The sequence below is a fragment of the Orycteropus afer genome, unplaced genomic scaffold (assembly GCF_000298275.1).
Source record: "Orycteropus afer afer isolate SDZICR_OR568_19922 unplaced genomic scaffold, OryAfe1.0 scaffold00043, whole genome shotgun sequence".
NCBI lineage: Eukaryota > Metazoa > Chordata > Mammalia > Tubulidentata > Orycteropodidae > Orycteropus > Orycteropus afer.
In genome coordinates, this window is record NW_006921630.1 from 14,956,071 (window position 1) to 14,971,745 (window position 15,675).

Below are 15,675 nucleotides of genomic sequence, written 5' to 3' on the forward strand. Positions count from 1 at the left end.
AAATATTTTAATTCATGTATCACAGCTAGCCACAACCATTCTGGTCACAGACGGCTATTGGAAGAGCAAGACTTTAGCTCAAGAGAAAGTTCAATCTTACTACAATACTGTAATGAAACAGTGATTAAAGTTAAAATAACTTATAGTCAGTTGTCTGGGGGAAAAAAAAAGTTAGGAGAGAGTAAAACTAGACCCATGTGAATGTTGTCAGTTTTTCTTTTCCTGAGAAAAAAGCAATTTCAACTTTTTGAGACAAAATGTTTTTACAAGTTCTGCATTCTGATCATACAAAGTAAGACTCCCTACAAAACTGTAATCTTTGTGTATTACATCTGGTACTTTACCTGCTTCACTCGGTCCATCTTCAGTTTTTTTGCTGCAGAATAAACATCTTTTACTAATTCCTTATCAGCTTTTAATCTATTCAAAAGAAAAAAAAAAAGTTATTTATCATTCACGGTATTAAGGCTTTAAAGCACAAATACTTAAATAAATTTACAGACTTGAAATTTCCTGATGATACTCCCTAATTATACAGTTGATGGTAGTCCCCCCTTATCCATGGTTTCGCTTTCCACAGTTTTAGTTACCTGCGGTCAACCACAGTCTGGAAATATTATGGAAAATTCCAGAAATAAACAATTCCGAAGTTTAAAACTGTGCACCACTCTAAGTAGCACAATAAAATCTTACTCCATCCCGCCAGACCTTGAGTCATCTCTTTGTCCATCATATCCACACTGTACACACTACCCACCTATTAGTCACTTGAATAGCTGTTTTGGTTTTCAGATCAACTGTCATGGTTGATGGAAAAAACATAGTATCTATAGAGTTTGGTACTACGTGTGGTTTTAAGCATCCACTAGGGGACTTGGAACATACCCCCACAAATAAGGGAGGACTACTGTCCTTCAAAGTACTTACTGAGCTGTGTAAGCATAATTCAGCAAGACTTCAACAGCTTCTGGATTGAGATCATCAAATTTAACATGAGAAACTCCATGAGGATCACTATCACTATTAAAAATTTCAAATAAATAGGGACTGCAGCAAGCCAGGACTGCTCTGTGTGCTAACATCTCATGGCCACAGACCTGAAATTGTGAAGAATTAAAATCAGAAGTATTAGGGACTGTATTTCTCTATCTAAATTATGACATTTGACTCCACAGTCTTACATTTCCAGATAAAGCATATTTCTTAAAATCATTTCCTTCAACGCCTACTATGAAAGGATGGTAGACAGGTAAAAGGGCTTGGCTGCTAACCAAAAGGTCGGTGGTTTGAGTCTACCCAGAGGTTTTGGCTGCTAACCAAAAGGTTGGTGGTTTGAGTCTACCCAGAGGCATGATGAAAAAAAGGCCTGGTAATATACTTCTAAAAAATGAGCCACTGAAAATCCTATGGAGTAGTCATACACACATGGGGTTGGCATGAGTTCAAAGAGACTCTGTATCAACTTAAAAAAAAGACGAACTCAATGCCATTGCGTCAATTAGACTCACAGCGACCCCTCCTTGGGTTTCTGAGGCAGTTATCGCTACAGAAGTAAATTGCCCAATCTTCCTTCTGAGGAATGGCTGGTGGGTTTGAACCGCCAGCCTTCTGGTTAGCAGTCAAATGCCTTAAGCACTATGCTACCAGAGCAACTCGTTATGAAAAAGAAAATAAGCAAATCCAACAATGTGTAGCTCATTGTAATAAAAGATTGTGTTTCCAAATAAACTTTAAATACCTGAAGTCGAACATCACAGAACTGCCCACTTTTCCTCAGGGCATTTAATTTGGCAACAGACGACTCAATGAAATTTTCATCTTCAAACATTAAATATCCATTAGGAATCATTTTTTCTTTTAAATTTGGCTACATATGGAAGAAAGAATGCTGAGTTACTATACTGGTAAACAGAAGCTTTTAAAATTACATTTCAAAGATTAATATAGTATCTTTATCCTCAAATTCCATCCCACCAACAACACGCAAAACTTTTATCACACAAAAACATTGGTGAAAAAACAATAGCAATGAATGTCCAAGTCTCTTCAACCCCATATTTTGGTCATAAGTCTATTTAGGAATTCATGCAATAGTGAGTATCTCAACAGTTTTGGCCAGTTTTCCATGCCTTTCAGCACTTATGTTCTAAAGGAAGAAAATGGAAACCCAGCCCAGCCTGTATGTAACAAGCAATCTAAAAGTCTGGAAAAATGCATAGTAGCCATTACTACAGATTTCCTTGGATTTGGGCTGCTTTCACCTTCATTCTTACAAATAAAAAAAACTATTAAGAGATTCTAATCCTATTCCTTCTTCTGTTTTTTAAAAGGCCCTCAATTTGACTCTATTCCTCAGTCATATATAATCGACACTTAGATGTAGAAAATTGTCTAATTTGATTGTCAACTATACCTAAATACACTTAAAAGTCTTGGCAGCAAATGATTTTTATAAGCGCTTTGAAATATATAAGGAAAACAGTTTTTTTTTTAAAAAAAAAAAAAACTTAAACTTGGTGTTCCAAGTTTCAAATAATTCTAAATCACCTTATTTCATCACATTACATAGTAAAACTTAAGTTCTTTTAAGTTTTTCCCTTTCACCTCTACTTATAAACCACTGACAAACAGCTACACAAAATGCATCATCAAAAAGGCAGGGATAGATTTCATTTAAAGTAAATGCTTGATTTAAATTCAGAATCATTTACAGGAGGCAATATGGATTTTTTCCCCAAAAAATGCTATCATCACCAAACTTGAAAGGTTGTTATTTTCCTCAGCAAAGTCTGTAGAAAAAACAATTATGTCTTAATGCTGGACTCAGCAATGAATATTCACTTACCTACTATACTGGTAAGAAATGTAATTCTGGGAAGTCTTAAATAATCCAAAGATACAGGAGTGTTAATATGTAGTACTTCGTCCAGGTATAAAGATAGGTAGGTGAAGTGAAGGCAAATGTGTCTTAAGCTCTAATGCTGATTCCAAAACTATCAGGCTTGAAAATGATGTAATCAAGTCCTTAAAAGCTATAGACACGAATTTCTTCTGTGGTAATCATGCATCATAATCTGTAATAATGACAATTTAAATTAGATAGTCAGAATGATCAAATATTATCATTAATCTAGATCAAGCATAGATCATGTAAGTTCTGATCTTGATGCACTCAAAATCCTGAGGTAAACAGCAAAAATAGTCACACTGCAGGAAAAAAAAAACAACATAAATGCAATTTAAAATTTTTCCCTCAACTTGCAACTACTCAGGTGATATAAGGAAAAGGGAGGAGGAGGGGAAACCCCCCCCCCAGGAGCTGGCTAATGGCTTTTTATTCAAGTGGGAGGTACAAAGACAAGAACATAGTACAAATACACTGGTTAACTCTACTATTCTTTATTATTTATTATATTCCAACTAATATGCAAACACGTGATTACTTATTTTTAAAACCTGTTAAAATACAGTTAGGGAATTTCACCAGCGAACAAGCAATCTTCAGGTATTATCCCTAGACATGTACACAATGTTATACTCAAACCAGATGGACTGTTCCCCAAAATGTGCTCTGTAATTCTGTAATCAAGTTGTTTGCCTTTAACCCAACTTCTGCCAGATGAAATCTTACCTGCTCCACAGAGCCTCTGCCAAATCTCTCAGTTGGGACATAATTCCTTCCCATCCCCTTTCTTGAAAAGTATATAGAATTATCTAGCTGTACATTTTGTGTTGTGCTTATGTGTATCTGTTTATCTACCTTGATTCGAGGCCTCTTAAAGGCAAAGCCTCTGTTCATCTTTGCATCCATCCCATCTCATCCCACAGTTATTCTAGAAACTTAGAGAAGCAACTTGTTGAAATTAATTAAATAAACAAAAAGGGAAAAGACTGATGCTTATGCTATGGATAATTTCTTTTCTGGTACATATTAGTAATAAAACAACAGCAATGGAGTAACTCTAATTCAAAGCAAATCTTCACATTTAACAATTATGTTAAAGTGAGTAATTATTTACCCTAGGACTACTGACGGTAGTTCCAGTTCCAATTCAACAAATCTATTGTGTCATGTTCAACATAAGCACAAATCTGCAATAACTGGATCCCGTAAGTCCTAATGAGTTTTGCCATAATTTAGGATTAATTTAAAGGAAACCCAAGTATTCTGACTGAGGCTGGGACTGCTGTCGATGCTTACCCCTGCAACAAAAGTGTATCATACTACAGGTGTACCCCGCCATCCAGAAGTAGAAATCTTTTGGAAGCCAAAATGCCGTAAACCAAAGAAGCAATTAACATTAATCTATGTGGGAAAACTGTTTGAGTGTTCCCAAGCCCAAAACATAACCTACCAAATAACACATGAAACCTCAAATAACCCTAAAACACTGTGCACAGATATACTTCAAAGCCATGGCAGCTTGATGCAGAGTGTAGATAAAGGGGAAGGAGATTGGCGATGCCATTCTCAGTATGCACTGCCTCCTTAACGGCTCCTAAATAGCTCACTGCAAAACAACCACTGAATATTAGTTTCACTTTTCACCTATTTTCATATAAATAAAAATCTCTTCAGATTTCTTTCATTAACGAAAACAGATACTAATGTAGGTCTTCATAAAGGCAAAGATATATATTTCCTCAACTTTATGCTTCATCCAGCTTGATTAATTCTGCTTAGGAAACCAGTTCTAACAAATTAAATGTTCTCCAAATACATATAGAAAATATATCCTAAAGAAACCATCAAACATTTCCAGCCAAGACCTGATTCGATTTAAGAAAATCTTTGTATATATGGTAGACACACACACACACACACACACACACACACACACTGGGTGACCATGCTATAGGCATAGTTGGCAACTCCTCACTTCAGTTTCATAAAGTGCTCTCAAAACAAGGGTGAAGTGTTTGTGTGGGAGGCTGCCACAAGCAAATTATGTTATGGTTAAAATGTGCCCTTTGAAAAACCAAAACTAAATAAAAATAATTTGGAAATTTCTAAATACTTTAAACTCTGACAGTTTTACTCGGTATTTACTTGGAGACTAGTCATAATCTCAGCAAGAATTTAAAATGGCATCTATGTACTATATACTGTTAATTTACATATCAGAAGATTTACTTTGTTTTGGGGGAAAATTGACAATTAAAATCACTGCAGTTCTTTGGGAAAAACAATGAAGAACTGTTGTAGCAATTCTTGGCATATACATTTGTACAATGTTACTAGTTCTGCAATACAGTTAATTCCTACTACTTTTAGTACTTGGTGATATTTTTGGTACCTGAAGGCCTTATACAATAAGGACTCATCTCTTTAGTGTATCTACTTATCAGTATAACCCTACTTGATTTTAAAACCAAGCCCAAGTGTAAGTGTCATTTAAGTTAATGTATTTATTTTATCCAAAAGCTTGTCCTCACACACTATGTCCCCACTCCCACCCACTCCCATATTTGGAAAGGGCTTGATTAACTCCTGCCTGCAAAACCCTATCTAAAAGTTTTCACTCATTTTCAAAGAAGATTTTGGCAAACCAAGTTTTAAGCCACCTCCCAAAATATTCACCGATGATCTTAGTTTGGTCTCTAAAACTCAAAGCACAATAACAAGTAGAATTGAGAAAGAGGGGTATTTTTTTTCTTTGAAAAGCCAAAGTCCAAACATCCCAGAGCCATATAAAAGTATAAAGCTTAGAATTTTGTTTGGTGTTTAAAATATACTTTCAATGGATCCACTTTTAAAATTACATATGGGATGAAAAACAATATAGTTTGATAAAATAGTTTCAGTTCCTTATGATGGCCAGTGCAAAAATGAAGACAGAAGAGTCATAATGAGTAATTTAAATTGCGTCGTGACACCTAAAAGTTGACAAGTAACCACAGACCCAGAAAAAGACTAGCATAACTTAAATACAATTCAACAGGTCTATCAGAGTTGTAAAAAAAAATGCAGGCATAATATGCCTTCCCCAAATTTTTCTCTGGCCTTCAGTAAGAACAAGAGCAGGATAAAATGTTATTGTCCAACTTTCAAAGCTCCCATGAAACCTCAAACCAAATTACAAACATTGTCTAATCTTTCAGGCAACTTTTTGAGGGAAGTCAACAGACACTAAACTCCATTTTAAAGGAGTGACTTTATAATACAAAAATAAACTACTAGATATTTTTAAAAACATAAGTCATCTCCTCCTAATGTCACCTTTGAAACTACTATCACCAATCTCACTTGCCCCATGCTTTTAACCTCATGGTTTTTCTAAGTCTACAAACATTTGTGACACCAACCTTATATGCTAGACACAATGTGGTCTGTTGTTGTTGGTATGTGCCATAGAGTCGGCCCCGACTCATAGCGACCCTTCCTTGGGTTTCCGAGGCAGTATCACTATGGAAGTAGATTGCCCCATCTTCCTTCCAAGGAGTGGCTGGTGGGTTTGAACCGCCAGCCTTCTGGTTAGCAGTCAAGTGCCTTAGCCACTATGCTACCAGAGCTCCTCAATGTGGTCTAGGGTACTCATAATACAATAAAGTTATCTCAATTTCCCAGTCTTGGGCACTTCACAGACAGCCAGGGGAAGACAATAAAAATAGCTCAAACAAAAGTGAAGAAGTTTGACAGCACGTGTATCCTATAAACTGAAGATACTTGGGTTTTTATAGATTGTAGGATGCAAGAAACTGATTTTAAGGTTTAAACAATACTAAATATGAATAGTATATGAAGGATTTTAAGTGAGCAAGCATAGGGTACACTGGTAGGAAGGTGAGGATAGTCTGGGGGAATGGGTACAACATAAGCTGAGCAATTAAAGATAATGTATACCCCATGCTTAGTCCTTACTTAACTAAGCCAGTGAGAATTTAAGATACTGTAGCTTAATGTGTGGCACTGTGGACAAAATCAGTATCCAAATTAAGAAACCCAAGAAGACTATAGATGCAGAGGACATCAAGCTCAATTGGCATAACATACTGTACAAAACATTGTTCCACCTCCTACTTTGGCAAGTAGCGACTGGGATCTCAAAAACTGCAAGCTGCCATCTAGATGCAATGATGGGTCTCTCCTCGTCCAGAGCAAAAAATGAAGAAAACCAAAATTCATGGAAACAGTTAGTCCTAGCGACTGGTACACCATCCAATCTGCAGCCTATATGACTATGAGACCAGAAGAACTAGATGGTGCCCGGCTACCACTGTCATCCACTTGGAAGGGGATCTATGTAGGAGATCCTTGATAGAGAGGAAAAAAAAAGTGAAAAAAAAAAAAAAAAAAAAAAAAGAAAAAAAAAAGGGGGGGGGGGAGACCAGGTTTGCTGGTCCAATAGAGCCTGGTGGAACCACTGAGACTATGGCCCCTAGATGCCATAGGGTCTGGAATGGAACTCACACCCGTGGTTTCCATCCAAACAAAAGACATGCATATGAGTTGAACATTTACCTCAGGTAGATACAACTCCTTGGAGAGAACAATCATGGGAGAAAGAAGGGCTGCTTATGCACAGGGAGACTGCTCAGGGGGCAGGAGTGCATGGAGAGATGGACACAGGGAAGAGGTAAATATGGGGAGGAAGTGGGAGGGGAGCTGTTGCATTGTGGTAACCTGTGGTCAATGTCATGGGACAAAGTGTATGTGAACTGCTGTATGGAAAGTGAATTTGCTCTGTAAATCTTCACCCAAATCACAATTTAAAAACAAAACAAAACAAAACAGAAACCCTATGGAACAATTCCACTCTTCACACATGGGGTCTCCATGACTTGGATCAACTGTACAGTTACTTAAAAAAAAAAAAGAAACCCAAGAAGCATTAAGAGTCATATTTAATTTGCTGCACTGTACAAGGAAGCAAGTACATGTGGCATTTGGTTTGGGGCACTGTGATACTCAGGTACCTACCTGTCAGCAACCGGGTGAAGGAAGGAATATCTATCTAGGTATAAGTTTAGAAATCACTTAAAAGGTGGTAACTGAAGCTATACAAATTAAGACAATGTATTTTCTTTGGTTCTAACAAAACCTAGAAAACACTCATTTATACCACCTCAATCCGCACTCCTTAGAACACCGAGGGCAGGGTGAGTGTGTGGAGGGGGGGAGCATTCCAAACTTTAAGAATTCCTAACCATAGGATTTGACTATAATAATACCGTTAAGAAGATCAATGAAATTATTTTTAAGGGTACTAATAATTACAATATTTCCTTAACAGGAAAGCATTTTACATTAACCTGAATTTCCTTGTTTTTGGAAGTTTAAAAAATAGAACTACAAATTAAGACAATGGTTACAGAAATTAACATCTATTAATCAATTTAGAGATTTCATCTATTAAGTAAATTCATAAGAAAACCATTCCAGGTCTCTTTTTGGTCACTGGCTCAAATCCAGTTTACTTCCTTCCACCTACCAGAATTCTGCTGACTGGCATTAAGTGGTACTAGTCTCAGTCCGATTCTAATGGTGTTTCCTTATTCTCCAGATTTACAAACGTAACTGGCTCCTTTTGCATCTTTAAGACAATAGCATCATCAGGATCATGACTAAAACTATTCATCAGCATTTTCTTACTCCTAAGCGATCTGCTTCTGAAAGGTTAACAGCCTTGAAAATTCTACGGAACAGTTCTGTGCACATTTGGGGTCCCTGAGTTGGAATTCCCTGGATGGCAACTTACAACAGATCAACTGCTGGTGCTAGAATCAGTGGTAGTAGCCTAATCCATGGGAGCTCTGGTAGCATAGTGGCTAAGACACTTGCCTGCTAACCAGACGGCTGGCGGTTCAAACCCACCAGCCACTCCTCGGAAGGAAGGTTGGGCAATCCTACTTCCGTAGTGATAACTGCCTCGGAAACCCAAGGAGGGGTCGCTATGAGTCGGGGCCGACTCAACGGCACATAACAACAACAACAACAACAGCCTAATCCATGCTGTACTTGTTTTACTGTTACAATAGAGCTGTTGTTGTCAGATGCCATCCATTTGGCTCCTACTCATAGCCATCCCATGTAAACCAGAATGAAGCACTGCCCAGTCCTGGGCCATCTTCACAATCTTTGCTGTGTTTGAGCCCATTACTGAAGCCACTGTATCAATTTCATTGAGGGTCTTCCTCTTTTTCACTGACCCTCTAGCTTACCAAGCATGATGTCCTCCTCCAAGACTGGTCTCTCCTGATAACATATCCAAAATACATAAGATGACACCATCTTCGCTTCTAAGAAGCATTTTGGCTGTACTTCTCCCAAGACAGAACTAGGCTTTCAACGAAAAAGACTGACATTTGCCATTGGGATCTTGTCTTGATAAACTGACAGCAAACCAAAAAAACCAAACGCACTACCGTCCAGTCGAATTCGACTTACAGCAACCCCTCCTTGGGTTTCCGAGGTGGTATCACTACGGAAGTGGATTGCCCAACCTTCCTACTGATACCAATGTTCATTTTTATTGCAAATGAAATGATTAGCTCTTTTTAACACCATAAGCTTCACCTTTCATTTATTATAGAAGACGAAGAAACACAAGTCCTCAAAGAACATCTTAATGCCAGGATGTTCTAATCCTCCATCACTGACAACAGATATTAGTTAACAAAAATAAGCCTTTAATGAGTCTGATTTCTACTTACTGTACAGTACCCAAAATATCAGTTATCTCAAACCAATTAACTTGTCTACTACATATTAGAAAACAAGTGAGTATTTCTAAGGTATTTCTGATGCAAATTTACCTATGTGCAACTCTCAGGCTGATACTGCCTGATATCTTCCCATCATCACGACACTTTACAAAATGGTTGGAAGGGCAGAAGAGTAAACCTCTCCGCCGATTTCTTCACTTAAAAAAAACAAAAAACTGGTGAGAGCTCCAGTGACTGGACCAGCCCAGGCCTTCCACCCGCAAGACCCGGCTGGCGCCCACTCGGAAGGCTAGGAGGCAAGGCACCCAGCGCCCGCACACCTCCGACCAGGATTGGCCGGCCCCGCAGTCATTCAGCGCCGACACGTCAGGGCAGCCGTTCGCTCTCTCCCTCCTCCCGCCCCCTTCTCCCCGCGCTTGGCAAGAAAAGCGGGCAACGTGGAGCGGGAACAAAGGACCCCGCGGCCCACGGCGATCGAAGACGCAATGACTCCTCACTCCAGTCCTACGAGACCGCTGTGCCCCTGAGGCTGGCTACCAGGAGGTCTTACCGAAGAGAGTCCAAATCCCAAGCACAGAGACTGGGGCGATTCCCGCGCCCTCCCCCTCTGGCGGGTCATCTCGGCCCCGCAGAGCCCTGGCCCAGCCTCAGGGGGGCCTCTTAGGCAAAAACCTGATTCTTCCCGCTCTGCTTCCCCTGCTCCCGTGGGGAGAAGGGACCCAAGTCCCCGCGCTATTCGAGGCGGTCGGTGCCCGCCCTCGGGCACCAATGCGACTCAGCAACCATGGTAGCGCCGAGAGCGCGTGGCCGCGTGGCGCCGGCTCAGCGCCAAAGAGAACAGCGGCGTCGGCTTGGGGCGTCCTTCCTCTGAGACCAGGACACCGCTCTGCGCCTCCCACCCTCCCCTGGCAGCCTGCGCTCTCTCCCTCCTCCGTTGTAGGTAGAACCAGCACGTATTACCTGGTTTCTCTCTGTAGAGGTGGAAAAATTCATCTCTGAAGCTTCGATGGGGATCAGGAGGAAGCGGGCGGGAATCGGCCCAACGGAAAGCGCCTCGAGACGGCGGAGGGGAGGGAGCAATAGGGCAGGAGGACGAGTGGCCAGTCCTCGGAGGCTGCTAGCAGGCAGAGGGCCACCAAAGGTTCGCGTGGACGTGATGGCTGGCTTCCACAGCAGAAAGAAAGGAAAATGCACCCAGCACCTTCAAGCGTCTAACCTCCACGCGCGTCCGGGAGATACTGCCGCCGCCGCTGCCGCCCGCTCTCACCGCACCCCCTCGCACGTCACCACGTGCGCCGCAGCCGCCGCCGCCGCCAACGCCTCCCCGTGGCTTCCGGCTCGAATCTGTCCACGAATCAAAGAAGATCGCGCTTGCGGCCCCGCCCCCTCTCGCCCCGCCCGTTCTTTTCCTTAGGCTCTGGGGCTGCTTCCTTTTTGGCTGAAGTAGGTCAGCGCAAGGTGATTTTAGAGAGAGAAACAGCGCTCAAGGCGCGCCTCCTTTTACAAATCAGGCCGTCCCCTCCCTCGCCCCACTCGGTCATACCGTCCTCACTGTCAGGGAACAGGTTTCTTCCAGCCGCCCTCACCTGCTCTATACCCCTAGGGGCACAGAGATCAGATGTGGGAGATTAGATTTTTTTTGGCGTCAGACTTTCGTCTAGGCAACCGCCCGTTGCCCCCTGCCTAGAGTTGCCTACAATAGCAGGCTTTAGAGTCTGTGACTGGCCATCAGTCCTTTTCTTTTGCGGGAAAGAGGAATGTGGCGGGGGCGGGGCGGGGAGGAGGCGCGGAGATTATGAGAAATACGCAGAGGGAAAAGGGTAGAACAACTAAGCTGTCATTTGGTATAGTTCGGGTAAGAGGCTTCAATAACTTGAAGAAAACAATTAGAGAGGTTAGGGAAGGCATAATAATATAAATGCTACTATAACTTGTTTATTTCTGCTTTTCATTCCCCAGGTTTGTTTTGTTTGCAGCAACTCCTGGAGTCTGAGAATAACAGTCTTTATTGGTCGTGCACTCTTTGGAAAAAGAAAATAGCCTTGGTAGTTCCTTAGCTAACCTCCTGGGGCCTTTTAGACCGGATTCTGAGCTTAATTATTCGCCTCACCCCTTTGTCCCCAGGAGGCAAATCTGTTAAGGTAGAAAGTGATTTATGCCAGCTCTGGCATCTACTTCGTGTGACTCTAAAGGGCACCCCGGAAGGTCTCCTTGATTGAAGGTGAGGGGCCTTAGTGAAGTAAAGTTGTATCCAAATTAGAGTATTGCATCGGTTTCCAAGTTAATGTTCTGTTAACTCATCCTGATTTGAAGAGGACACTTAAGCGATTTAGCCTAGCCTTGTTTTTATTTGATCAGTCAACTTAATTTGTAGAAGTTCAACAACTTAGTTTATACTTACGTGATCAGGAAAAATTATTTTGGGAGCTGCTGCAGTACAAGCTTTACAACTTTTTATCCCAAAATTTTGAGGCCAGGATACTTCTTCACTTTCTTTTTTTCTTTTCTTTTTCTTTTTTTACTTGTGGGAGGAAGCAGGAACTAGGAACATCTATTAGTTTGATTCTTATATCTTTCTTGAGTAAAACCACTGACATTTACCACTGGGCTTCTGTTTTGTCTTGTTGGTAATACAGACAGCAATACTCATTTTATTGCAAATAGAACTACTAGGGCTTTAATATCATAGGCTTTATCCTTCTAGTGAGAGGGTGTGAATTGCCCACTTTGAGTAAGCACATGACTGTGTGACCTGCTGGACACTCTTCCCACTTGTTGTTATCTGCCTGTCCCACTTGTTGTTGTTATCTGCCTGTGGACTCGGTGGATTCATAGCGACCCTTCTCCTTGGGTTTCCAAGGCAGTATCACTACTGAAGTAGATTGCCCCATCATCCTTCCCAGGAGTGGCTGGTGGGTTTGAACCGCCAGCCTTCTGCTTTCTGTGCTCTAAATAGTACCTTTGTGACCTGAAAGAGTCAACATTTTTCTTAAAGGTACAGTATGATCAGAGTGAACACATTTTTTTAAAAAACTATTGTTGATTTGGGTGAAAGTTTACAGAGCAAATTAGTTTTCTATTCCTACACGTTTTGTTTCCTGACATTGATTGCAGTCCCCACAGTGTAACAACACTCTTCCCATTTCCTCACTATGTTTCCTGTTTCCGTTTGTCCTTCTTTCCTGCCCCCTCTGGCCATCTGAGCTTTGTTCCAGGGCAAATACTGCCCTTTAGTCCTTGTATGGTTGGTTGGTGTAAGAAATGCATACTTCCCTCTTGTTACTGTTCACCTTATGGGCCTGTCTATCATTTGAGTGAAAGTTGAACCATGGGGGTGAGTTCAGTTCTGGGCTTGAATGGTGTCTAAGGGCCATAGTCTTGAGGGTTCCACCAGTGTGTACCAGACCAGTAAGCCTGGTCTTTTTTTTTGTTTTTTTTTCATGATTATGAATTTTATTCCATGTTTTTCCCCCACTCTATCCAGGACCTTCTATTGTGAGCCCAAATCAGAGTGGTATGTAGTGCTAACTGGGCACCATCTAGATTTTCTGGTCTCATGGTCATGGAGGCTAAGTTTCGTGTGGTCCATTGAATCTTTGATTTTCTTCACTCTTCTTTGCTCCAGACAGGGTGAGACCAATAGTTGCATCTTAGATTGCCACTCACAAGTTTTTAAAACCCCAGTTGCTACTCACAAAAGTAGGATATAGCGTACTGTATTTATGGAATAAAACCAAAAAAACCAAACTCACTGCTGTGGAGTCAGACCCTCATAGTGACCCCTCCTCGGGTTTCCGAGGCAGTATCACTACAGAAGTAGATTGCCCAATCTTCCTTCAGAGGAGTGGCTCACGGGTTTGAACTGCCAGCCTTCTGGTTAGCAGTCAAATGCCTCAGGCACTAGGCCACCAGAGCGCCTATTTATGGACTATGTTATGCTAATTGACTTTGATGGCCCCCAAGCTCAGTGATAGAGTCAACATATATTTTTGCATTTTATGGAATTTCACATTTATATATTACCTTTTCTATGAATAACAGCATAATTTATACCTTCCAGGCAAGTCTAGATTTAAGTCAGTCTAGCCAGCTACTATATAACACAGGCTAAAACTAAACAGAACTTGATGGACAATTTTAATCTTTTTAAGCAAAAAATTATGTTGGTCTTAATATTTAAAATAAAATATATTTGAAGAGTGCTTAATAAAAATAAAGGCCATCAATTTCTTGAGTACCTATGTGGTTTTTTTTAAAAAAAAAACCAAACTCACTGCCATGGAGTCAATTCTGACTCATCATGACCCCCATTGGGTTTCCGAGGCAGTAAATCTTTTACAGAAGTAGATTGCCCAGTCTTCCTTCTGCAGAGTGGCTGGTGGGCTTGAACCACCAACTTTCTGATTAGCAGTCAGATGCCTCAGGTACTGTGCTATCAGAGTGCCTTCCTATATGAGTTTGGCACTGAGAAAGATGAATTAGGAATTGATGCCTATCTGCTATCTTTCCATTTTCCTCTCTGATTCTGCTTCCAATTTGTTCTAGTCCCTAAACTGATTGGTGTTTTGTTCATTCTCTAGGTCAATGTTTTACAACTATGGTCCATTGACTACATTTGCCTAAATCACCTGGGGTTCTTATTAGAAGTGCAGGTCCCTAGGCTTCATCCTAGACTTGTGAATCTCAAAGGAGGGAGATGATTTTGCATCTAGGGAACTTTTGGCAATGTTTGGAAACTTGACTTGGGTATGTGCTGCTGACATCTAATGGGCCTGGAATGCTGCTAAACATTTTACAATGCACAGGACAGCTCCCTCACCCCACAACAAGAATTATCTGGTCCAAAATGTCAATGGTACCATGGTTGAGAAACCCTGCCCTAGACCAGTGGTTCCCAATGAGGGGCTAATTTGCAGTGCCTGGGAATATTTGGCAAAGTCTGGTGACAGGTATCACAGCTGAGGATATTCTCCTGGCACCTAATTGTTTATCAGTTTCTTACTGCTTCATAACAGATTACCACAAACTTAGCAGCTTGAAACAGCACACATTTTTATCTCACTGTTTCTATGGCTTAACTGGATACTCTACTTAGGATCTCATGGGCTGCCATCAAGGCCCTGGCTGGGTTGTATTTTCATGTCGAGGCTGAACTAGGGAGAATCTGCTTCCAGGCTCACTCAGGTTGTTGGCAGCCTTCATTTCCTTATGTCTGTAGATAAAGAAATGAGAACTGAGAGAGGTTAAGAAACTTGCCCAAAGTTGGGCTACTTGAAGTTCTGGCCAGGGATCTCATACAGGTTAATCTCCCCTCCCACATGCACAGTTTTTATTGTAGTTTGGGTGAAAGTTTAAAAGTAAATTAGCTTTCCATGGAACAGTTTTACATTTTGTTTCATGACACTGTTGTAATCCCCTTGATGTAACAGCACTCTTCCCACTTCCTCCCTCTATTCCCTGCTCATTCATCCTCTTTCCTGCCCCTTCCTGCCTTCTGAGCTTTGTTTTTAGGCAAATGCTGCCCTTCTGTTCTCTGTTTGATTCTGGTTAGCTATTGGCCACTGGCCACACAACTCCTTAGAGGCCACCTTTAGCTCTTTGCCATGTAGGTTTCCTCAATATAGTCGATTATTTGAATAAGCCAGCAAGGAGAAGCTCTAGCAAGTCTGCTAGCAAAATGGAGTCTTACGTAAAATTTAACATAAGCACAAGAGTGACATCCCATCACCTGCTGTTGGACAGAAGCAAGTCACAGGTCCAGCTTGTGTTCAAGGGGAGGGGATTGCACAAAAGTGTGAACACCAGAAGACAGAGATTGTTAGGAAATTCTCCATAGAGTTTGTCTGCCATAAATGGATAGAGGGCTAAAATCCTGCTAACTATCCTACAGTGCACAGAGCAGCCCACCCCCAGCAAAGCATGATCCCTCCCAAAATGTCAATAATGCCAACATTGAGAAACTCTGCCCGATAATAATAATAATAAAAAATATTGCCATTGAATCCATTC

At 41.1% G+C, this 15,675-nt stretch overlaps 1 protein-coding gene across 1 annotated transcript in view; it reads right to left on the minus strand.

The window, feature by feature from the left end:
- Nucleotides 1–1,849, minus strand: part of LOC103194298 (influenza virus NS1A binding protein) — a 12,754-nt gene extending 10,905 nt beyond the window's left edge. The window contains exons 1-3 of the mRNA XM_007937683.2: nt 1,739–1,849; nt 928–1,097; nt 345–420 (exon numbers count right to left, since the gene is read on the minus strand). Coding sequence (XP_007935874.1) covers nt 345–420; nt 928–1,097; nt 1,739–1,849 — 357 coding nt within the window. The remainder of the gene's footprint in view (nt 1–344; nt 421–927; nt 1,098–1,738) is intronic.
- Between the last annotated feature and the right edge of the window lie 13,826 nt (nt 1,850–15,675).